The sequence below is a fragment of the Sander lucioperca genome, chromosome 1 (genome assembly GCF_008315115.2).
Source record: "Sander lucioperca isolate FBNREF2018 chromosome 1, SLUC_FBN_1.2, whole genome shotgun sequence".
Lineage (NCBI taxonomy): Eukaryota > Metazoa > Chordata > Actinopteri > Perciformes > Percidae > Sander > Sander lucioperca.
The window spans coordinates 44,858,729-44,885,120 of NC_050173.1; the positions used below are offsets into that span (position 1 = coordinate 44,858,729).

The 26,392-nt window shown below is 41.2% G+C and overlaps 1 protein-coding gene across 3 annotated transcripts in view; it reads left to right on the forward strand.

Moving 5' to 3' along the window:
* Positions 1-26,392, forward strand: part of fat2 (FAT atypical cadherin 2) — a 123,921-nt gene that overhangs the window by 33,192 nt on the left and 64,337 nt on the right. For all 3 annotated transcript variants that reach the window (XM_031317108.2, XM_031317109.2, XM_036004745.1), the window contains 6 exons: positions 12,755-12,894; positions 13,618-13,680; positions 16,431-16,643; positions 17,503-17,713; positions 18,999-22,666; positions 23,582-23,978. In XM_031317108.2, the coding sequence (XP_031172968.2) occupies positions 12,755-12,894; positions 13,618-13,680; positions 16,431-16,643; positions 17,503-17,713; positions 18,999-22,666; positions 23,582-23,978 (4,692 nt within the window). The remainder of the gene's footprint in view (positions 1-12,754; positions 12,895-13,617; positions 13,681-16,430; positions 16,644-17,502; positions 17,714-18,998; positions 22,667-23,581; positions 23,979-26,392) is intronic.

Genomic DNA, 26,392 nt, shown 5'->3' on the forward strand with positions numbered 1-26,392 from the left:
TCCTGAAATTCAGCCTTGGTGCAGAATTACAGCCACTAGATCCAGTCCCACAATGAGCTTTCCTTAGGATGTGCCATTTCTGTGTCTGTAGCTATTGAGGAGGAGAGAGGGGGGGGCAAGGTGGAGGGTGGGGGTGTGGCCTTGACCAACTGTCTCTTTGCTCGTTTGAAAGCCATGATGTCTCTCTCTCTCATGGGTGGGCCAAATTCTCTGGGTGGGCAAAGCAGAGAAAGGGGAGGTAACCTTTCAGATTGGCCCATCTGAGCTTTCATTTTCTCAAAGGCAGAGCAGGATACCCAGGGCTCGGTTTACACCTATCACCATTTCTAGCCACTGGGGGACCATAGGCAGGCTGGGGGAACGCATATTAATGTTAAAAAACCTCATAAAGTGAAAATGTCCTTTAATGTTTTAGATTAGACTAGATAGACATTTTCTAGTCTATAGATAAATAATACAACCTTGCCATGACAAAAGTGTTCCTGGCGTGATGGATGAATAGAAAGGAAAAAGGGGTGGAGGAGAGGGAAAAAAAGACTTGGTGTCAGCGGTATCAGCAGGACATTTTCTTTATGTGAGGATAAATCAGCAGCGTTCCTCCTCTCATCACCTGCCAGATCACGACGGGAGGGAGGACTGGCCATTCCTCCACTCTTCCTCCTCTTCCCTTCCCATCCTTTTCCTCTCCCTCTCCTTTCCCCTCCTCTCTGGCTTCTGTCAGCCTGGAACACTATGAGATGGACAGTTACGGGGGGCTTTTATGCGAAACAATAAGCATGACAATAATTTTAGTTGAAGTGATAGTCATCCCTGTGAGTCCGGACGTGTCGGTGTCTCATTCTCTTTGAGCCTCCCAGGAAATCATATCATGGTTTGCCAGGCCGTTTCCCGCCAGGCGGGGCAGCGTATGCACAGAAAAAAAAAACGAGGTCCCTCCTGTTCAGTTTGCTGTGCCAAGCTTGATCTGTGCCAGAACCCAACAGAACACTACAGACACTCTCTGCATCCCTGAGGGGACATTCAGCTGTCTCATAGCTGCGGACACCGGATGTTTCGTCTTGTGACATTTGTGCATTACGTTATGTCACGAAGCAGAGGAGTCCTGATCATCCTGAAGAGTCTGGCAGTAGTAGTATATAGTTTGATAGTTTATATGGTTTTCTAAATAATTAAAGCATAAAAAAACTCCTAGAAATAGTTGGCAGAAACATTTCATTGTACTTCACTTCATGCATCTCTTTCATTTATCCACATTTAATTTCCCCCTGATTACACCAATAACTTTGTCTGCAAAGTAACAATGGCCTACAGTTTAAAAGTTGGGGTTGGCAGTTTTCTAGAAAAGGCCAAACGAATGCAATAATTGTAAAACGCAGCCCTGCTCCTGCAGCTGTCCCCTCTCTGTCCTCAGCCCCTCTCTTCACACAGTAACCTGTACTGGTACTAGTCATTCATTTCAATCATCCCCATCAGGATTGTGATCCTGATGCTGTTAGATAGCGTTGATTCTATGAGAATCACCATCCTGTTTTCTATGTAAAGCCCTTTGCAATGACATATATTCAAGTTCATGTTCATGAATACTACACGTGTCAATATCAGCGAAGCGTTTTAGAGATTTATAAAAAATTTTGCTAATATTGAGCCGTGTTCTAGCTGCAGTCCTAAGCCTTTGGCTAACCCTTCGCCGATATTGCCACGCGTTTATTGCGTTTATTGTCAGACTCTCTTTTAGACTCTTTGATAACTCTATCTAACCTTCTTATGGGTTGCTTCTTCTGCTCTTCTGAAGGGACGTGAACGTGAATCTGGATTTGTAGAACAAATAGAAACAGCCGGTCTGTGAAAGGACCTGCTAAAGTCTCCTGTCACAGGTTACATTTTCTAAAGCCTGAAAATGGAGCCAAGAGGAGGTGCAGAAGTCTAGTTTTCTCAGTCCACTTGAATTACAATATGCTAAACGGTTATTATGGAATTTTTGCCCAATGATGCCAACAAAAAACTGCCTACCCCAGTAGTTACAATAAAGTACAATACTTCCTACTGAAACATAGCAGAGTAGAAGTATAATGTCTCTTGGAATAAAATACCAAAGTATAATATTTGTACTCTTGTGTAATAGTTGAGTAAATGTATTAGGTTCTGTTTGCGGTAGCTCGGACAGCTCCGTGTTCAATCAATCCGAGCTGAAGTGTTTGTAGTTTTGGAAAACTGCAGCGTTTTCCTCCCTGTGTAGTCTGCCAACATGACTATGTAATTATCAGTGATGGCCTGTCAACCGTCAGATCAACCTCCTCTCTTCTCTTCGTATTTTTAATCGTGAGAAACAAGAGACTTCACCCACCGTTTTCATTTACATTTTGATGACTACATGATGAGACTGGAGACCGGCCACTGTATTTTATTTTCATTTCATTCTGCTTTATTCCAACACTGTCTGTTCCCCAGTCGTCCCAGTCGTGTATCACTGACCCTCATCTCGTGGGCACATGAGGGAATGTTATTGTGTCACAGGACATCTCTCCCATGCAGATATGATCAGGCATTCATCGCTCTGCTTCTGCCTTTCTACCTTAGCAGCAGAACCCAGATGCCTATCGAGCCTCTCTGGCCGTGAGATAACTCGGAGAGACAGATGAAGACTTCACTCTGTGTCAAAATAACCTCAACGCCTCCTGTGAATCTGCACAAAAACAGCACGCTAAAACACAAAATCAAGGACATGATATCAAAGAGCAGCCGAGTCTATCTGGACTGTGATCTGTATGCTGGAGCAGGGCCCCATCTGGATGTGATGTGGTCGGGATGGGGGTCAGCACCTGCAGGTCCGAGGCCCTGACGCTCTGCTGGAGGACGGGATTTGTCCCCTGCAGGGGAGGGTTGAGCATCTGCCTTGAGTGGATGAGTACAGGCGTCTCTGGGTCTGAATCAAGCAGGGTTTCCTGATGATAGGGACAGAGAATGACAAACTACTTGGATGAAAATAATTCTGTCCTTTTCATTAAAGGATTGGATTACTATGGGAATAGTTACGAGATCTCAGTTTACAATGTTTCAAGCTTTAATGAGACAAACGAGAATATATACATTTCATGTATTTTCTAACAATCGCTCCATTCACTTCGATGATGTGAGAGTAGATTGATAAGAAAGAGGCACCAGAGGAAAGAAGGATTGGTTCAAGGTTGGTTCATGCAGATAAATCTTCAGGAAGGAAAAACAGTTTAACAATTTATGATACCAATTAAAACATATGAGAGCGTCTTTGTTCAGAGTATTTAGAGAATGGAATGTAACAGATTTGCAACAATGCTCATTTGCTTTATTTTCAAGAGTTAAATGAAGTATTGATACCTGTCCAGTTAGCTTAGCTTTGCAGAAAGAGTGGAACCGAGAGAAACAGTTAGCCTAGCTTTATCCAAAGGCAAGACAATCGGCCTACCGGCACTTCTTAAGCTCATTAATTACCATGTTATATATTGTTTGTTTGATCCGTACAAAACCCCTCACATTTAAAAAGCTCGATTCAGAGAAAGTTTGCCATTTTTTCCTATCGAATGACAAACGATTAATTATCAACACTTTTTTATTCAGAGTTTTCCCCCAACCCTTTAAGTTTCACCATTGGCGTGCTCAATTGGTAGAGCAGGCGCACATATATAGAGGTTTATGCCTCGACGCAGAAGGTCAAGCGTTTGAGTCCGACCTGTGACAGTTTCCTGCATGTCTCCCCCCGTCTCTCTCCCCTTTCATATCTAGCTGTCCTGTCCATTAAAGGCCGAAATGCCCAAATGTTGTAACTGTACTACACAGCTGGGGTGAAGAGACAGAGAGTGTTGGAGAAAAGAATCAACCCATCTTCATTTCTGACCTTCAACCTCTTACCAGTGGCTCGAAGAATCCAACTGCTGATCGAATCCGAGAAAATGACATCCTCTCTGCAGGTGTGTGGAGCGTGCGGTGTTGTAATCGAGTCACCAACTGTTGAGTCCGAGTCGAGTCTTGAGTCCCCGGTGTTTGAGTCCGAGTCACCAAAGAAGAGTCACCATTACCTGAGTTTGAGTCAGAGTCGAGTCTTGAGTCCCCAGTGTTTGAGTCCAAGTCGAGTCATCAAGGTTGAGTCTGTGTCGAATTCCAAGACTGCCTACATTTCTCCACTCTGGCACCTTTAAAGAGCTGATGTACTAATAAAAGAGGGTCTACATTAAACAAAAATCACACCACTGTCACGATTGCAAAGGGAGTTAATTTACTGACAACATTTAGCGGTGCTCTGTCCAGCATTGGATGTAAAATCTGTGTATGCAAACTTCATGATCTGGGGCACATCTCTCTGCATTTTCCAAATGTGAATATATAGTAGAGAGATGGCGAATCATGCACTACAGTTGCATATATCAATATCAATTCCTTTGTTACGAGAGTAGTGAAAGTAAGTGCGAGAATGCAGCGTTAAGTGAGTGTGTTGTCAAGCAAGGAGAGCGAGCGGTAGCGGTGTCCGACTGAGAAGCGTATGTGTGGCTGAGAGAAAAAAGAGATCCCAAAGACGATGTAAAGAGTTAACAATAAACAAGAAGCTTCTCAAGACATGGTGGCTTCATCTTTTGTTAATACTGTCGGTGAAGTAAAGGGTGTTACTCCCAAAAGAACATCAGCCCTGGATGGACCGTCTCCCCAGCTGCTTCCCGGCCGGTCTTGGAGCCCGAAACAGGAACCATGTAACATCTTATATCAATTTTTTATAACCTATTTAGTCAGAAGCTTCATCCAATGTCTGAATGCTCAAGTCCGATTTTATATATCCTCGAGTCCGATTCCAAGTACAAGTCATCAGTCTACGAGTCCAAGTCAAGTCACGAGTCCAGAGAATAGAGACTCGAGTCCGAGTCCAGGACTCGAGTACTCCATCACTGGCAGCGTGAGGACAACATGGCTGTTCCTCTGCTGAGGCATGTCAGGTACCTGGAGGAGACCCTGAGACAGCCACAGGACAAGCTGAGAAATTAGACCTTCTTATGCCTAAAAGCAAATACTGGAGGAAGTCGCAGCAGGAAAGGACATCTGCTTCGTGGTCATTCCAATTTGCCCTGAAGGGAATGTCTGCTGTCTGCAAAGTTTTGAGCCTTCTGAGGATCAAGATATTCAACTCAGAAGCATATCATGTTCAGAATGCAGTATACTCAACCATTTCATAACCTCCATGGTGGAAAAAGGATTGTGAATAATTCAGTCTAGTTCATTTGTGTAGCCCAGTATAATGTAAAATCTCGAGGGGGAAAATGCAGCATAATTCCTCCAAAAAAGCAAGGCTGCAGTGCTCATTATACCCCGCAATACATTACTCTAGGAGCAAAAATGTGGAATTTTGTCCTGAGGGTAGTGCTATAGAATGATCAATATCATTATCCAAACCTAAAGTAAGAAGATATTGACATTCTGATTACTTGGTGCCCTGTAGATTTTGGTATTTGTAGAGAATTTGGCTTGATGTTGGGCTTAAGGAAAGGTCAGGGGGTCACCTAAATCATTCTCGGCTTCTTTCTTTCTCCTCTATTTTCCCTCCAATATCTATTGACTTTGCATGCAATTGCGCCACCTCTGAAATCCATTTCACTTTATGTCTGAACTAAGCAGATAGATGGGCCAACCTACTGAACCTTGACCTCCCTCCCTTCTGCTCGACATGTCATGTCCACTTATGTGTTGTATTGAGCTACAAATGAGCGAGTGTAACCGGCCTGGCCTCAGTACCGGTTACCTGCGTTGTGTCTAATTTGTGAAGCAGACGACTGGAGACTCAGGCTTTGGCACAGGACATTTATTGCTCTGTTGAGTGTCTGTTGAGTGTTTTAGAGAGGAGAAACACAGCGTTGGTAGAATGCCCTCAACACACGCCGCTCTTGGCCAGATCCAACATCGTCTCTCAGAAATAATTTCATTTCTCAATAAAATAAAAACGCATATGAAACAATAAATGCAAAAATACAACATAAGAATATAAAAATACTTTTGTAATATATAGCCTATATAAAACTGCTCTCAGATGTCTCACACTCTCACTTTAACTGCAATCTCACAGCATTACAAAATACACATTTTAAATCACAATAAGTCCTGTGCAAATAACTTACCTGTTGAGTGTCTTAGAGAGGAGAAACACAGCGTTGGTAGAATGCCCTCAACACACGCCTAACAACATAAAGAGAACATACATGTACTTATACGGGCGCAGTGCAGGACACAAAATGGCGAATGCCAACGCAGATACATATGAAAACATAGCATGTAAGCTAGCTCACTAAAACACTCAGAACTGAATAATAAACAAAAATACACGAAAGAGAATGAAACAGTCCAACTACTAAAAACCTATACTAACCACAATCAGCCTGTCTAATCACTTAAATACACATTAAACATAGTATTTTATACATCCGCCTAGCGCTACACAAAGTACCTACCGCTCTCGGCCAGATCCAACATCGTCTGACGAGAGCCGGGAAAACAAATAGTACGTCCACAAAACGACCAGCAGAGGGCGCATTACCCATGAAAAATACATACACAGTCCCTTCATTGAATGAGGAGAAATAAACAAAAATGAATACACAGTAAAATGAGGGATATTTGGTGGAATACAAACACTTTTCCATACCTGCTACACGAGTACTGAGTGGAATGTCAAGGATGGCCTAGTGACGTCGTCGATATAGACTAGGCCCTAGTCTACATTGACGACGTTTCATTTACAGGATTACTCCTGTGCCGGCGGAGGTTCCGTCGGATGTTTTGCCGGATGTCCCTCATTTTGGCCCGGATGTCCCTCACCTTCCATTTCTTTTGGTTTGGCATTCTAAACTCCGGTCAATTCGAGAAGTGCTAGAACAAAGTTATATTTATCTTTTTTTTTGTAAAATTGTCATCATAAACTCGACAGCCAATTTAATTCGAGAGCTCGCCTCCCTACGTGCACATTTTCCAAAACAAAACAAGGCAGAGGCACCATTGCTGCGTCCAGCACTTGGCGCCCGCCCAAGATGATTGTGATTGATTGAAATAAATGCCAATAAACCAAAGCACGTTTTTCTCCAATCTAGGAACGTTGTGTAGGAAGGTCTGGCTAAATGACTAATGTGCTTGAGGCCTCTCAGCATTGTTGCCACTGTGGCCCTGACCCAGATAAACATCCAGAAGATGGATGGGAAGAATAGATAAATAGATAAAAATGTCATTGAAATTCCTGCATGGAACACATTTCACATACATTTGATGTATATATTTTTTTTCTCCCAGTACCATTAGTAAAATATATTTTTTGCATGGCTGGCCCCAAGGTAATGGAACTTGACAGAACTTGATCATCAGAAATGATCATTAATGTGAAAAATCTCTTTCTGTGCTGGGATGAAAACCGGCAATGCTGCGTCTGATTGAGTCATTTTATTCAATGAAAAGTTGCTAGTGTGTGTTTTACAGGAAGAAGTCTCGCATTGCCAGACTTATCTCCACAGCGCTATGGAGATATCTGGCTACACCACTCATACATTATGGGATAAGAGAAAAAAACACTCTGGGTTGTTTGCATTTCTTTAAACCAATCACAATCGTCATGCACGGCCAAAGGTCTGGACCCAGGGCCGGTGTCTCTGCAAAATAACCTCGGGAAGGAACTTGTTTTGGCGGAACATTTGCACCACGCAAAGAAAACAACCCATAAAATATTACTTTGTAAATGACGTTAACTGTTCACACAATACAGTAATGCAAGCTTCTTTTTTAAGGATTATTTATTGTCCATTTTAGGCCTTTATTTGATAGGATAAGTGAAGTCTTAAAAGGGGAGAGAGAGGGGAAATAACAGGAAGCAAAGGGTCGCAGGTCGGAATCAAACCTGTGGCCGCTGCGTTAAGGACTGAGCCTCGGTACATGGGGCGCACGCTCAACCAGGTGAGCTACCCAGTTGCCAACGTGAGCTATTTAAGCTGGATACATGGTTAAACCTCATCTGCTCTTACCAGTGTATCTCCGTGTGGACTTGTCCACAGCAATCCCACCAATCGGTCCCAAAACGTCCCAGTTAGAGCGGAAATGTCGTAAACATATTCTCTGTAAATCTTTACAATCATTCCCTAAAAGAACTAAGCAGGCCTGCCATGTTGCACGATCCAAATTTTCTTCAAAACTTAACATTTTCAGTGTGTAGCTTGCTAACTCGAAGGTTTGTTGTTGTTTTCTGTAGCAAAGGTATTTTGAGAATGGAAACACAGAGGGAGTGGTTGGTGACATCCGGCAAATTCTGTCTGAATGTAAGATGAGCAGATAGATGGGCCATATAATCGGTATCATCATTTTTAGACCCAGAGCAACAGTAGCATTGAGTTAGAGTGCCAAAACTCACTTTCCTTTTAGCTCTGTTTTGGTCTTTTTAGCTTTTTTTTCTCAGCTTTTTAGCTGCTGCAGGAAACAAGAGAGTGAATGTAGACATTAAAAAACTACTCCATGTTGACCTCCCTCCGTTTCTGCTTGGAATGCGATGTCCACTTATGTGACGTATTAAGCCACATTTGAGTACTGAGTGGAACGTCAAGGATGGCCTGTTAAATGACTGATGTGCTCAAGTACCATCCCTGACCCAGATAAACATCCAGAAGATGGATGATAAGAATAGATAGATAAAAATGTCAGTGAAATTCCTGCATTTCACTCTGACATACACTTTTTTTTCCTCCCAGTACCATTAGTAAAATATTTTTTTAGCATGGCTGGCCCCAGGGGACTGGAACTTGCAACCATGGCAGGATACTGTATATTCCTGGAAATGATCATTAATGTGAAAAATTGCCAGATCACCCTCTTTTTCTCTGTGCTGAGACAACAGCCGGCGATGCTGCGTCTTGTTTAGTCTGTTTTATTCCATGAAAGGCTTCCTGGGTGCTGGTGCGTGTCTTACAGGAAGTCAATCCAGGGATTTGGACAATTGAAACCAGTTAAAAAGACCTGTCAACGTGCCTGCTTAGTCTGCAGTGTTTCGGCTCAGTCATTAGGGCGTCACTGATAGAAATAGACCTCTGGACGACCCAATTATCGATCAAGAACAAACAGAGAGAGTGCAGAGTGTGTAAAATGTAAGAAAAAGGAAGAGAAAAAAGGTATTAAATAAGAACTTTTATGGATTTATCTAATTTCTTGTGCGTGCATGCGTGCGTGTGTGTAGCCCTTCGCAAGGTGGACATCTTAATAAACACCATCTGGCCAAGCAGGCATGAGGTTTACCTCTCCCACGTACGTACACACAACCTGCTGAGAGAGAGAGAGAGAGAGAGAGAGAGAGAGAGAGAGAGAGAGAGAGAGAGCGATTGAAGAAAGTCATGAAGCAAGAACAACCATGGGGTTGCAAAAGAGCGTGAAGAGAGAGAGAAGGAAAGGAAGAGAGGATAAAGGAAGCAAAGGAGTAATAAAAAACGAAAAGCGAAACAGACGGGCCGAGTGAGTCAGTGTTACTGCAGATTTAAAACACAGCATTTTTTTTTAAATTAGGAGGAGGTGGAGGAGAGAAGAAAAACAATCATGCATGCAGTCTATAATTGATGAAACAGTATAAAGAATAGAACAGGACTATGAGTACTCTGATGCATACAGAAAAACTAAACCCACATATACAGTATGAGCACCTGGAGTTTTCATTTAATTGGCAACTACAAGAACAAAGAAGCTTTTAAAAGCCAGAGTATGACTCAGATGTTTGTTTTTCCAATTCAAGATTTAAAGGAATATGAATATTTTAATTGTGATCAAACAGTTTGGTGTTTCTCACAGAATGCTATTTATATGTATCTTTAAAGCTTTAGTGTGTAACTTTTTGATATTAATGAACGTCCGTTACATTCAAGCCATTGCCAAATGAGTTGCTACAAAGATAATTAAGACTATCAGCTCCACACAACTCTCTCTGTAGTTCTCAGTATGACTATGTTCAGAAGATTGTGGCGTCTGGCTACTTTCCTGCGCAGAAAAAAAAAGTGACAATGACCTCTTCTGAAGAGTCCATCATGTTTTTTGAATCCTCCGTGTCCTCCTTGGCTACTACCAACTGTTTGGAGGAGGTTTGGGAGTGCGTGCGCGATCACGGAAGGCTTGTATCATGTGGACGCGCCGACAGTTTTGTTGTCATTGATTAGAATTCCTCATGGGGGCGACAGAAACTACGCACTCTAGCTTTAATATCTGACAAACATATTGATCAAATGTCCTAGAAGAGTCCCGCTGATTTATCAGATTGCTGATAGAAATGTAACAAGAAAGTGCAGAAATGTGAAAGATCTGTTTGAGGTAAATTAGAGACAGTGTCTCCATAACAAGGTTCTGTCCATCAGAGAATACTGACAAGGTTACTTTTCAATTGTAAAATGTAAAAAAAAAAAAAAAAAAAAACAGATTTAAGGGATCCTTATCAACAGTGTTCATGTTATTGCAGAATTATGTTAAAAACATCAGTATCAGTCTCAAACATTTAGTATCAATCAGGCTCTGTTTCCAATCCAGTGACCATTTGCCAAGCTTTTATTGTTTTGAAAGTAAACAAACAAAGTTTGCATTTACTTAAAGTCTTCTTGTTCTCTTTTATTGGCGCTCTGCTGCCCTTTTTATGGGCCATTACTGCGATGACGATGTATCACTGCCCTGTGAAGTGGGCAGAAATGTGTGTTACATCCTCCCGGTAGAAACAACATGATTTTTTTTAACGATCTAAGCGCACGGCGTGAAGCGTATGCTCAGGTGCGTTTAGGGCGTGTCCACTTTTGCTAGTTTTACAGCAGAAAAAAGGGTCCGTGCGCATAGTTCAAAAGGGTTGTACTTAGTGTCTTCATTAATTCATAGGTGTATTTTGAGCGTAACATGCAATAAACCAATCAGAGTGTCATCTCCCGTTCCCTTTAAAAGCCAGGCACGTTTGTACCTTGGTGCATTGCTATTATGATGGCGGATTTGCACCGTAATCATTTTTTTTGTAATCTTCCCTTCCCTGTGTGTGTAAGAAGCATCATGTCCGCGCGCTGTGCATAAGCCTAGGCACATTTTACTAATTTGCTGTTATAATAACAATGAAATGCTGCGCTATTGACTTTAGACCAGGTTTTTGTTGGTCACTGGCGCGATCACTTCCCGCTGCCTCAAGATAGCAATACGCCAAGAATTCACCTGAACACACCTCCCTGTAAGACCAGCACACCCATGGGCGCAAAGATGGGCGCAGGTGCATTTGCTATTTAAACGACGCGGGCGCTGGACGGGAAATTGACAACTGTGTTTGTCTTAAACTAGCAGAGGCACTTATGTCTGGCTTTGTGCCAGATAGGGCCCGAGAACTATCTCATCCAAATATTGCTTTTCAGCACCACTAGCGTTCACAAACTCCACTTTTCATCTTAAAGTCTGGATAACACACTCTGTGCTTGACCGAATGCTTTAGACTCATTCATTCATCTCTGCACCATCTAACTCTACTGTTCTGACAGCAGGACAGGAAGGAGGAGCAATCAAGGTTAAAGCAGCCATATTATGCTCATTTTCAGGTTCATAATTGTATTTTAAGGTTGTACCAGAATAGGTTTACATGGTTTAATTTTCAAAAAACACCATATTTGTGTTGTACTGCAGTGCTCTCTCTCACTGCTGCAGATCCTCTTTTCAGCTGGTCTCTGTTTTAGCTACAGAGTGAGACCTCTTTTCTTCTTCTTCTTCTGTACTATCTTTGATTGCACTGCACATGCCCAGTAGCTCAGATGTAGATCATGTCAGCTAGCTAGCTCCATAGACAGTAAAAGAAAGGCTGTTTCTACAACTTTGGTCAGTTACAAGGCAGGATTAGCTGGGAGACTTCTAAATGAGGGCGCACATGTAAGTAGTTCTTTTGTAGATTATGGTGAACTTGTGTGTGTTGTAGCAGTGCTTTGCTATTGAGAACGAGGTAGCATGCTAGCGTTAGCATGCTAGCGTTAGCATGCTAGCGTTAACCATAGCGTTAGCATGCTAACGCTACAAGCTAATGGTTGCGGTTAGCCTGCTCGTTTCGGCTTGTGACGTCACAAGCCGTGCCGATTTTGAACAGCTCACCCAGAGACTGAAGGCAGGACACATTCAGAAACTGTATCTCACTCTAAACCGCATGGGTGGATTTTTTTCAAAGTTTGTATGTGTGTGGAAGCACCAGAGACACAACATAACACCCCAAATCCCAGAAAAAGTGATTTTTTCATAATATGGGCACTTTAAACATAAATGCAGATTGCTTTTTTAAAGTCAGATAGACACTCAGACAGGTGCTCAGGCGTGGTGTTATTGTTGTTGCTGGGTGTCTCAGTTGGTTTCACAGCTCTGTCTGTAAATAAGAGGCCATCAAAATGTCCTGCTCTGATAGATGGATTCATATGAAGGAAAGAAAGTTCTATTTATCTCTGGTTTTCTCTGTAGTTTTTCTTTTGTTTTTTTCATATAATTCTAACCGGATGAATTTATCAGAAACACTATAGCAAAACATTTTTTACAAAACTCAGGGAAACCACTGCTATTCTTTACATGCTGGAGGACGATGCCAAGATGCATCATTCCTGCAACCAGTCAGAATCAGACCTGCAACAGTCTGACATACCATATAAGATATAACATCTGACAGCTTTAGACCCTCATACTGTTGCATCAACACCTGATGGAATAAACCTCTTTCTTTCTCTCTTGCTCTCTTTCGTGCTCTCAGCTGGTGATGAAGAAAAGGACTTTGACATCCAGAGGAATACGGGAACCATCTCCATCGCCCGCCGGCTCGATGCGGCTCGACGCTCCAACTACAACATGACGGTTCGGGTCACCGATGGCCACCACAGCGCCACCACACAGGTTAGAGACATAAAACAGAAAAATAGAAGATTTTTGTACAAACATTCACCGTATTTGCAAAAAAAGTGAAGACTTGGGAAGGAAAAAAGGAAAGAATGGTCTGAATTTCCCTTTTAATTTGAGGATTAAAACTACTAAGAATTGCAGAAAATATACCAAATAAGAAAACTTTCTTTTCCTGATGCCAGGATTGGATATTGTGGTTTAAGTCGAAACTGACAGAAAGGTTCAGGGAATCCTGATGTTTTGATGGATCATGATATCTGTCTTGTTGTGTTCACACCAAACTCATTTGCAACAATGAATTCTTGTCTAAGTATCGGTATGCTCAGATAGTCAAACTGACTACCAGACAATAGCCAGCTCAGCTCACTTTTTGCAAAACTACTGGGCAGTGTTTTAGAATCTGGAAAAGCAACAGAAAGAGATCATTACAGTAAAAACACCCCACTGTATTTGTTTAATCATAGTAGGAACCAAACATCAGTCCTCTGAACAAGCTGCGTTACTTCTAACGTCAACTCACTGAGCAGTACCAACTTTAGTTATGTCCTCATTTGAGTTTGAAAATCTCCGGTTTAGAATCTAATCCTTGATCCTGCAGACAGCAGCAGCTCAGGTAATGCGTGTGAAGCAGCTTTGACTGCCGCTTTCCATATTTAATGCTGTTCATGCTGAGCATCCATTTTCTCGAACCCTGTGTGTTTCACCTCCAATCTGCAGGCCTACATCCGTGTGCTGGACATGAATGAGCATCGTCCCGTCTTCCTGAAGCCGCTCTACGAGGTGAGAGATGAGAACAATAATGCAATCATGCCCAAAAGGGAATAATTTACAGATACTTATGGGAATGTCAGGCATGTTTTTTGGGGGGTTTTTTTTACAACAAAACTATCCAACTTAACAAACTCTCCATCAAAGAACAAACCAGTATTTCTCAAACTTGACCCCCAAGGAAGCTGAAGCTGAGAGACAAACCTGTCTCTGGCTAACAGTAAATCTAATAGCAACATGAGATTTGTCATATTTTGGATTTGGTCTGACATTTTGGATTAACTTGTTTTTATTTCATTCTTTGCTTCACTTCTATTTGGGGTATAATCATGCTCTAACTACAGTTCCCAGAATTAAGGGGCTTTGGGGGATGTAAACAGAAAATATAATGTTGCTATGGAGTCTGTGAGCTACACCTTGAGGCCCATTTTTCTTTTGCCTATAACTGTTTACTTTTAGCAAAGTGGCATAAAAAGTATGCTGAATTAGCTATTATCAGTTCCTGTTTGCAATGCGCCCATAGACGTACATACAACGATCACTGGATTACTTTGATACTTAAGGGATCTACAAAATATGATTATTGTCAGACAAGTTCTGCAGTTATAAGGAGGGTATTTTTTTATACTATGATTTCTAAGCGGATTTATTTGTTGTTTATTTGCAATGGACATCACAGATAATGATATCCCCGAGTGTAAGTTTCTCTGAATCTAAACGTACCTGTATCATGTCTGTGTGTTCAGATGTGACTGAGTTATGACTGAGAAGGAGTGGGTTTTGTTATTTAAATGATTACATTTGGGCGCTACAGTGGCCTGAAGTACCTTTATTGCCTCTATGAGGTGTGTCTTTTCTTCCCCTCTAACACACCAGGTATGAATGAATGAATGAACGGCGCATCCATTATAGGATGATTCAAACACATTTTAAATAAACACTTTCCTTGTGCTGACACAAAACAAAATATGTACATAAAGGGTACAAGTATAAAATGTTCAATTCAACACAAAAACCAGATAAATACAGGGTAAGTAAGTAGGGTACTAACATAAAGTTAACATTTCAACATAAAACCCTTTCAGACCATAATCAATTATGGTACAGGTTAGGGTTGCACGATACATTGTTCTTTTTCTATTTAAATACATTTTAAATTTTTATTTTTATCGTCATTGCAACATCAACTGGCGCAACAAAGACATCGCGATAGGCCGCGACATATAGCGAAAGACACTCAGAAATTTTCTGTGCCAGTTGAAAGAAAACATCAGCAGGAAACGGCACTCCAAAATGCAAATGTCGTTTTTTGTTGTTTTTTTCTAGTGGTTCCATCCATATTCAATTCAATGTTCAATATGTTCAGCAAAAAAAAACCTCAACAAGCAGTCCATTGCACTTCAGCAGAACACCCAAAGCAGCAGAATTGAGTACACCTAAATACAGTATATGTTCATCTATCGCAAGTCACATTGTCTTCGCGATACTCAACATCATTATAGCATATCACATAGTTTCCTCATGTCATGCTGCCAGTACAAGTAGAAAATAAACAGATTAGGAAGATACTGTAGGTATTCCAGATAAAAAGGGCAGACTGGAGAGAGAGCAATAGAGAGAAAGAGAGAGACAGACAGACAGAAATAGACTGTGTTACATAAGTACTTTTGGACATTCATATACTAGGCAAAATGATGCTCTGCAAGATCTACTCTATGCGCTTTATGTAAACTCAGCTAATAAAGAAACGTCCCTTTTTCAGGACACTGTATTTTAAAGATAATTTTGTAAAAATCCAAATAGCTTTAGCTTTACACATTGGAAAGGGTACAAATGTTTTCAATGCTTGTTCAACGAACCATAAACAATGAATGAACTTGCACCTGTTGAACGGTCTGTAAGACAAGAACAGTTTACAGGTGGTAGGCAATTAAGGTCACAGTTACTAGAAATTAGGAACGTAAAGAGACCTTTCTACTGACTCATTTGCATGAAGTAGCCTGGATTCAACTTTATGCAAATGAGGAGCGGGCATCGTAACGCCCTGTCTCTCAAAAGTTGCAGCAACACTATGAGAATGCATTGCCCGGCTGCTTACATAGACAATTAATGGGAAGCGTGGAACTGACGCTGCCTGTGGACACGAACCCCAAAGTCTGACAGTAAAATGAACACTCAATAGTTACAAAATATGTATATTTATTTATTTATTTACCCAAGTTATATACAGTATATTGGTTATATCAGGCTACACGCAATAAATAAAATAAACTCCTAACATTGACTTGTTACAGCTATGTTAGTAATTCACATTAGGGCTTGGTAGGCCATGCTTTATTGATTTCTTTTCAGGTTTTTGTGAGTATTTGTGTTAACCAAGGAGCTAGGTAGACATAACACTTTCAATTTAAATTCAGACGCATGCTGAGAATTATTATCAACATGCATTCTTTACTGTAATTATCAGGACATCCAACAGACACTACAAGACTGTTGTTATCTTAATCATAGTAATCAACGCTTCCTCTGGTCCTGTCTCTGAAATCGTTCTAACAGACCATTTACTTTACCTCACAATGTTTTCTTTTCTTCAGTCAGACTGCCTTTTGTGAATAAAAATTGTGTTCAAATTGGAATGTAAAAGTCCAGGAACTCATTTTAATATCCATTTTCCAACCCCATTGTTTCCTGCATTTGTTTTCTTTTTCATTACCACTTGAATAACTTCCGCCATTTCCTCCTGTGTTCCCGTGTGTTTTAAGGTAAGGGTTCCCGAGGACACGTCCCCCTGGAAGGACATCTTGCAGATCAGCGCGCAGGACGCCGACACCAATAGCAAACTGGTGTTCTCCATCCACAGCAGCCTCCATCAGGACAGCACCAAGTTCTTCCATCTGGACCCAAAGAGTGGAGTCTTGGTGATGACGGAGGAGCTCGACTACGAGATGATCTCTGTTCATACGCTCATCGTCATGGTAATGACACAGTTATCTCAGTGGAGTACAGTAGAGATATCTGTAGTGTATTTTAATGAAACATGACATAGTGTAGAACAGTTAGAGACAGGATATGACAGAATAGACCCCAATACATCACAACTGTCAATATTAACATTTATATAACAATTGTTTGAACTAATAACAAATGATCATAATAAGCTTGATCTGTATTGCACCATTTTTTCTCATTTTCATTTCATGTTTTCTAACAATTTCAACTCTAAACATACTCTGGTCAATGTTTGTTGTGCTCTATAAATACACCGACTTAACATAATAGAGAAAACGATGGATTAAACCACTAAAATAAAGAGCAGACAATTCAAATTCAAACAATGTATTTTTAATGTAGTACAATTAAGGCATGACAAACGGCTCAGGTATAGCTTCATCACCAGGCATTTTCAGCTATTTCATTTGGTATTTAAATGGTTTATGTAATGTAAGATGTGGGAGAATGTTTACAGCCTACAAAAAAAATGCTACATCCTTCAAAGGAAATGTCAAATTTACATTTTGGCGTATCATTTGACAGTGACTCAGTTGATTTTAAATGTGCTCTGCAAATAAGTTCAACTCTACTTGACTTTAGATGAATTTGAAAGAAAGGGCAGAACATTTAAACAAGAAAAAAACAATTTAAAATGTGCATGGGAGATTAAAACATGGCACACAAATACATAAAATGTAGTAAAAAAAATGCATGTATCAATAAGCAAAACTGGTGCAATACTCATTATTTTATATTTTCGTATTATGTTTCTTCCAGCAGTTATCACTGTAACAGCTCTAATATTCTCCACAGACACTTTAACATTCCTTTGCTCCTCCTCAGGTGCGTGACCAGGAGATCCCAGTGAAGAGGAACTTTGTGAAGGTGGTGGTTCATGTGGAGGACTGTAATGACCACTCGCCAACTTTCCTCAGCCCCCGCTACGAGGCCAGCATCTCCAACCTGGCCCCTACAGGCTCCGAGGTGGTCCGGGTCAAGGCTCTGGACAGGGACATGGGCAGCAATGCCGACATCAGCTACTCTCTGAACTCCGGTGATCAGAAATAAACTTTTTTTAATCTTTTATTTATGTTTGCTCCTTTTTTATCTTCACTCTGCTTTACAATTATTCAGTTACATATATTCACACCTGGGAGCTGCCACCATGTTCTAATGTAGACCGCCGGGAGCTACCCTGTACAGCCACAGCCTTTAGATGTCTCGAAGTCTTAGCTTCACTGAAGCAGAGGGCTCAAGTGCAAAATGATGATGTCTGGGGAAAGAAAATGTTTCTCAATTGCCTTCCCAGCCATGATTTTCTGTTTGGGATTAGAATTTAAACCTCCTGATCTCAGTCCGTCTCTTGTCTTTTATCGTTTTATGGCTCCTGTGTTTACTTCTCACATCACACATTACGCTGAAACATCTTCACCTTCTCAGAGATTTCTGGAACAGCTAAACCTGACAACTTGCATTCTCTTGCAGAATTGTATAATTAATCCAAGGGATATTGCTGATCATGTATGATCAAAGCTGTTGGCAATGACCCCAACTGCTGCAGCGGAACACATTGTGAATGCACAGTGTATTTCACACAGCAAAGAACATCCATCTTAACAACAAATATTGTCCCTGATTCAACCTTCAACACTATTTTCCCTTATAACTAAAGGAATAAAAAGTTCAATAGGGCATGATGAATGTAACTTATTGCAGAGCAGTTTGTCTTGTTTAAATAAAATAAGTACTTTCAAACCAGTAGGAATATTGCTCAGTGCAGTAGAATCAAGAAAATTGCACTTTTAAATAAAGATCTTTTATAGCCTAGTTGAGAGAAGTAATCTGAAACTATTTTCGGATTAATACTATTTAAATTGTTTTATGGAAATAGTTCAACATTGTCCCTTTCATGCCTAGAGCCAGAGTTGTTTAATCTGTACAAAAACTGGTGTGAAAACAACAATTTAGAATTTCATGAGCTTAATGTTCTTGGCCAGGAGCAGTGATTTCCAAACTCACAGCAATAAACCACATTAGACTATTTGAATGGATGGATGGATAGATAATAGGAGAATAATTGATCAATTACCTGTTAAATGTTTTGTAATATTAACAGATATATATATAAGTAGGAGATTAAATCAAATAAAGTGGTGGACTCAACACTGCATAAAAACCTAAAAAAGAAAAGAATAAAAGAATCAGAAAACATTTCAGTTATAGACCTTTTAAGTCTATGACAAAAGGTCTATGACTAAAACACAGTGTACAATGATACGAATTATAACATTTTGTAATAGTTAATTATGTATAAAACATAATTTCCTTTCTCCTTGCAGGGAATATCAACAACTTATTCTCCATTGATCCGGAGCTGGGCTCCATCAGTGTGTCCAAACCTTTGGACCTTCAACCTCAGGACCAGTTCCACTTGACAGTAAAGGCCACTGACCAGGGCTTCCCTCAGCGCAGTGACCTCTGCTCACTCCACGTCCACATCCGCATCTCCGACCAAACCCCACCCGCCTTCCCCTCGGATGAATACCTAACAGAGATCAGTGAATTAAGCACCCTTGGAACACCAGTGGTCACCATCTCAGCCTCCAGCCCTGCTGCAGTGCATTATGGGATAGAAAGTGGCAACCCAAATGAAACATTTCATATCAACCCCTACACTGGGTTGATTTCGATCCAAAAGCATCTTGATTTTGAAAACTCTGCCTCCTACAAGCTCAAAGTTACAGCTTCCACCACGGCTGGAGCCTCGTCCAAGACGGTCGTTTACGTCTACGTGATTGACAAGAATGACAACGCTCCTGTTTTTCAGCAGCGGCGGTACCTGGGGCAAATAAGCGAGTCAGCTCACATCAATAGTATGGTTATGGGAGAAAGAAACACCCCTCTGGTCATCCAGGCTTCAGATGCAGACAAAGATTCAAATTCTCTGCTGGTCTATCAGATCCTCGAACAGGAGGCCCTAAACATCTTCAAGATAGACTCAAGTATGGGCACCATCTCTTTAATTTCACCAGTGGACTTTGAAGACAAGGCCGAGTATCACTTCACCGTGCAGGTAAAGGACTCGGGGGAGCCATCGCTGTGTGCAACGGAGCCTGCCAAGGTCACTGTTCGCGTCCTGGACCTAAATGACTGCCCGCCACATTTCTCCACCACTGTGTACGAGCCATCCATCATCTTCCCAGTTGTCAGAGATACAGAGGTTGTGCGCGTCATGGCCCATGACTCAGACTCAGCAGTCTCCTACAGCATCACCGAGGGGAATCTTCACAATGCCTTTTCAATTCATCCCAATACTGGAGTCATTAGCGTTAGCAATGTGTCTGAATTCAGTCCATTTTACCAACTGGTTGTCAAAGCCTCTGACGGCCTCTACAAAGACTTAGCTACCGTCAAAGTAAACGTGACAAACCTAACAGCCAGCGATCTTGGATTTGAGCAGAAAGTGTATTCAGCAAGCGTTACAGAAAACCTAAAGACAGTCAAAATGTTGGTGGCACTCAAAGCCAAAGGGTGTTTTTTAAATGAGCCTCTTTTGTATTCTGTGGTAAACCCAATGGGAAAGTTTGTAATTTCCCAGACATCAGGCGTTCTTGAAACAACAGGTATCCCTTTTGACCGAGAAGAACGAGATGTTTATGACGTAGTTGTGAAGGTAGAAGACCTGAGAACACCAGCTAGGACTGCTACCACCCAAGTCAAGGTTTTTATAGATGATGTCAATGACAACTCTCCGCAGTTTCTGAACTTGCCTTTTTCAATGATGATTTCTGAAACCTCTGAACCAGGAGATGTTTTATATCAAGCAACTGCAATCGACCGAGATCTGGGAGAGAATGGTTCCATCATGTACTCGCTGGAGGAGGATTACAACCTCTTCAGGATAGATCCTGACGTAGGTGATGTGTCCCTTCAAAGGCCTCTTGACTTTGAAGCTCTGAATAAGTATGTGTTGACAATCATGGCTATAGACGACGGTGAGCCAAGTCACAGCACAATGGCACAGCTCAGTATTCAAGTGAGAAATCAAACCAACCCAGTTTTCCAGACCCTTCTGTATCCGTTGAAAGTCCCCGAAAATGTCCCCCCGTTCACCACCATCTTACACGTCCAGGCCAGGAATCCAGAGGGCTATCGGCTCATCTACAACCTTGAAGAGGAAAACGCCTCACAACACTTTCACATTGATTTCAAAACTGGTGTGTTGACCGTCACCAACCCCCTCGACTACGAGAGCCAAACCATGCATGTGTTGACAGTTCGTGCTACTGACTCTGTGACCGGAGCTTTCTCGGTGGCCTCCATTGAAATAGAAGTAGAGGATGTGAACGATAACATACCAGTTTTCTCAAAGCTATCTTACACTGCGACCATTGTTGAGGGTTTCCCAATCAACACCTCTGTTATACAACTTTCTGCCTCTGATAAGGACTCTGGCAGAAATAAAGATCTTACCTTCCAGATTGTGAAAACGGAGAGGAATGAGACTGATTTCTTTGAGATAGACCCTCATAGCGGGTTGATTGTCACAAAACAGGTGCTGGACCATGAAAAGATAAATCACTTTAATTTGAAAGTCAGAGCCACTGACAATGGTACTGTTCCTCTTAGTAGTGAATCCCATGTCTTCATAAATATCACGGATGTCAATGACAGCCCACCAGACTTTGTCACCTCCCAGTATGACGTGGCACTGGATGAAATGGCAAAGTGTGGTCACATAGTCATCAAAATCCAAGCTTCAGATCCAGACACTGAGGACCTGAATAACCTGAAGTACAGAATCCTCTCAGGGAACGAAGGCCACTACTTCAACATCAATGAATCCTCAGGAATCATCTCTTTTTCTAATGTCTGTAAGAGGAATCTGGATCCTTACTATAACCTGACAGTGGCTGTGTCTGACGGAGTGTTTCAGAAAACAGCACCAGTCAATATTGACATGATAAACAGCAACAGGCATAGTCCGCACTTCAAGCAGAGCATTTACGAAGCCGAGCTGGCTGAAAATGCAGAGGCAGGAACTCGGGTGATCCGATTAGCGGCCATTGACCCTGACGACGGGCCATATGGCAGTGTTGACTACACCATCATAAACAAATTTGCTGATGAGAAGTTTGCCATCGACACTGATGGGCAGATTGTTACAACACAACCATTGGACAGAGAGAACCCTGCCCAGAGAGTCATAGCTATCAAAGTGATGGCTAAAGATGGCGGCGGAAGAGTGGCCTTTTGCACGGTCAAGATTATTCTCACAGATGAGAATGACAACCTTCCTCAGTTTAAAGCATCTGAGTACCAAGTTTCAATTCAGTCAACTGTAAATAAAGGCTCCCCTGTCATTCAAATCATGGCTTACGATGCAGATGATGGCAAAAATGCAGATGTCACCTACACAGTAGATGAAGCCGAGGAGGTGACCGAAGACATTATCGAGATCAACCCTTTCACCGGAGTCGTGAGCGTCAAAGAGAGCCTCGTTGGCATGGAGAACAAGATTTTCAACTTCAAAGTCAAAGCTCGTGATGGCAGTCTTCCTTTCTATAACTCCACAGTCCCTGTTCAGCTCAAAGTGGTTCCTCCTGAGGTTCCTCTTCCAAAGTTCTCAGAGCCTCTCTACACCTTCTCAGCTGCAGAGGACATCCCCGTCGGGACAGAGGTAGGCTCCGTGAGGGCGGATTCTGACATGCCACTTATTTACAGCCTGGTGAACGGGAACACTGTGGAAAGCAACAAAGACAAAGTGTTCAGTTTGGACAAAGAAAGTGGAACATTGCTGTTGCAGAAGACTATGGATCACGAAAAGACAAAATGGTATCAGATAGATGTGATCGCTAAGGGGAGCCACAACGGTACTGATGTTGCGTCACTGGTGTCGGTCAGCATTCAGGTCCAAGATGTGAATGATAACCAGCCGGTGTTTGATGCAAACCCATACAGGGCCTTCCTGGCTGAGAACATGCCTGCTGGAACCACTGTTATTCAGGTGAGTAATTTAAAAAAATGTTTTAATCTTTGGGACAAACTGAAGTCACTGTGGACAGAACAAGTACTTTTTAGTTGATGTAAAAGGTATTTAAAATGTGTTTCCCATACTAATTTAAAACCAATTTAGCCCTAAGTTAAGCTAAACAACAGTACTTGGGTTTATGCTGCATTCACATCATATTGTTGAGACAGTAATTGTGGTCAGTCAAGTGGGAAAACCATTCATGTCAGCCTCCTAGTTGTGTTTCCAAGTCTGAGATATCAGGAATTTCTTCCACTTGGTGAAAAACCTACAGAAGTCTAAAAAAAACAGTGGCAAATTGGCTGTAAAGACACCATTGCTCAAATGTCCAACATTAACACTTTTTCTGTCAATTAAGCAAATTGATTAAGCAAGATAAAAGGACTTTCTTGTCTGTATCAGTTTACTTGTTAACAACTGCTACAGATAGGTAGCTCAATACAAAAATGCCATATATCTGGTGTGTACATTCAGCCCTGTAAGGCCCTTGTTTGCAAAATTACAATTTTGTAGACGAAAAGTGTAAACAATCTGTAAATGTCTTATTTTAAAGACTGCATTTACATAGTCAATGGGCCTTACTGTCCTTTTAGTATGATAATTTGAGAACACAATAGACTAGCCAGACAGTTAGAATAGTTGCTAAATTGGAATTGGAGTTTTTCATGTTCTGCTGTTATGGCATGACTGCAGCTTTTGCCTAGTTTTATCCGAATGCTTTAGTCTAACTTAGACAAGTGCTAAACTCGGCTTAAAACGCCACGGACCAGTATTTCTACTGAAAGCACAGAGAAGAAAGTGATCTTCTCCTCTAACTCACAGTAACACAGCAACAAGCTCATTTCCTAAAATGTTAATACACCTCTTTAAAATGCTGATTTTGACTCGCAGGTGACCGCCAATGACCCGGACACAGACACAAGCGGTCTTGTGACCTACAGCTTGGAGTCTCTACCCGATGACACGGCGGCGGACATCACTGAGGTATTCTCCATCGACGGAGAGAGCGGCTGGATCACGACCCTACGGGAGACGGACTGTGAGGCGACCAGGGTGTACAGGTTCAAGGTGTTGGCTGCAGACCACGGCGCCGACGTTAAGCTGTCATCCAGCGTCCTGGTGGAGGTGACCGTGACGGACGAGAACGACAACCCGCCAAAGTTCTCCGATGACGTGTACCGGGGCTCAGTGGTGGAGAACAGCAGCCCCGGGGAAGTCATTGTCTCCATGACGACCACAGATGCTGACGTGTCACTGGAGAACCGTCTTGTGACGTGTTACATCACAGGTGAGTGCGTCTAAATGTGTATTTATGAGTGTGTGATGTTCCCTTGTGTGTAGCAAGTGTGTATGCAGGTGTGCATAAAAGTGTAATTGTTTGTGACTCACACACTTACTTGTGATCATGTATTTGTTTTTCTCTGTGTGTGTGTGTGTGTGTGTGTGTGTGTGTGTGTGTGTGTGTGTGTGTGACACACTTGTGTTTTATCAGCCAAATTACCCCGTTTGCTACACTGTTGGGATTCATCAAGACAATGAGGTGAAATTAAATCTCAAGACACATCTGTCTTGTCAAGCCGACAAGACAGATGCCCCGCAGCTAAAAAAAAAAAAACAAAGACAGAAATTAATGCAAATCCTCCATTTTCCTCCACACAGTTAAGCCGGACATTTTAAAGGAGCTCGTTGTCACTTTGGAAAGTGCAACTGAGGAACATTTGCATTGAGATTATCTATAAATGGTAGGGTCTGTCTGATGCTGACACTGGCTTGTCGTAAAGAAACCCAAACAAGCCACCAGTGTGATTAATGTGATGATCTTACTCCTTCAGTATTCGTCTACAACGGAGCTGCTTCACACAGCAAAATCAAAAATGCATTACTTTGATTTTTAGTGCTTTTTCATCAGCCTGGATTTTAGAAACACTGAGATCTGGACCTGTCATGCAATATTACTTTTGATTAGCCACTCAAAAAAGCTCATAAAATGGTCATTGTTTTCTGTTTTTTACATTTCATTCATTATTTTAACTTTTCAGTTACATTCACATTCAGGATTTTCTCTCACTACATGATGATCTGAATGTTGTTTCAAAAACTTCTCCAAACAGCAAAAATGCATATTTGAGAACAATGAGTCTAAATAATACAAAGATTTTAAAACATGTTTTTGACCTGTTTGAACTGTATGAAGAAGCATAAAAATTTGATGCATATTAATATTATACTATATTTTTTGGAACAATTGTCCTGATGATCTGTTATAACCATGCAGATTTTAAAACTTTTCTATTTCTTATTTTCATTTTGGTGATCTAAATGATGCGAAGAGTAAGATAATGATTAGATAGATAGATAGATAGATAGATAGATAGATAGATAGATAGATAGATAGATAGATAGATAGATAGATAGAAAGGTAGATAGATAGATAGATAGATAGATAGATAGATAGATAGATAGATAGATAGATAGATAGGTAGGTAGGTAGGTAGGTAGATAGATAGATAGATAGATAGATAGATAGATAGATAGATCACTTCAATGTTACAGCAGCAGTACACAAGCGAAACCACACTGAACAAAGAAAAGTGTTAATTATCAGTCAAGCATCATAATTACTTATACATGTCCCTACATGCATTGCATTTTTCCGGGATACACCCATCACTCATGGTGCTGCAGGTTGTTTATGTAGAGTAGCACTCAAGTAGTATTTTGTCACTGCCAAAGAAAACCAACGTCTCAGTTCACCACTTCAGACCTGTGTGGCAACTTTTGACAGCTGTAACGAATTCAAACGGTTTCCTTCTTGAGGTTGAAGCGTTAGAAAGCTTCTACGGCGGCTCCATCAGCCTGGCAGACAGGTGGTTGACTGCAATCTGCTGTAACATGCAGACCGATGGCCATACTCACCTGCCTGTGAACTGTGAAAAAACGTTTTCATCTCAAAGATGGAAGTTTGTAAGGATTGGCAAGGCAGCTTTATTTGTATAGAAAATTTCAGCAACAGGGCAATTCAAAGTGCTTTACATAAAACATTAAAGAGCAGTTCAGAAAGAGAAGAAACCATAAAATGCAAAGTACCCAGGTGAGTCAGTCCTAATGTTGATACAGAAACTGAGAAAAAAAAAACAACTAACAAGCAAACAGAAATTATTGAATTATTCATCAAGAAAAACATGGCAGCTGTATTCAATCTCAAAGCTGCTGTTATAAGAAAACACCATATTACTCAGAGGGTGATAGAATTTTAGAGAGATACAATGATGGAAGCAAAAGCTGACAACAAACAGGACAGCCAAAAAGAAACTTAGTGAAAAGCAATACCAGTACTACAATTGTACCCTTTAGATTTTTTGGTTACACTTTACTTGAAGGTATCTACATAAGAGTGACATGACACTGTCATGAACGTGTCATAAACATTATAAACAAGTCATAAACCTTTATGACATACGCTTCTTTTATTCGGTTTTTGTCATGACAAGTTAGGGTTAGGGTTCATGTGTCATGACAGTGTCATGTGTTCATGACAGTGTCATGTCACTCTTATGTAGATACCTTCAAGTAAAGTGTTACCGATTTTTTTGTGATCGTTAGGAGCCGAAATCGAAATCAAAAAAATCGCGATCAAAATTTGATTAATTTCACAGCCCTGTAGGAGAAACTATCGTTCCAGTAACTCCATTCTTCATCCCA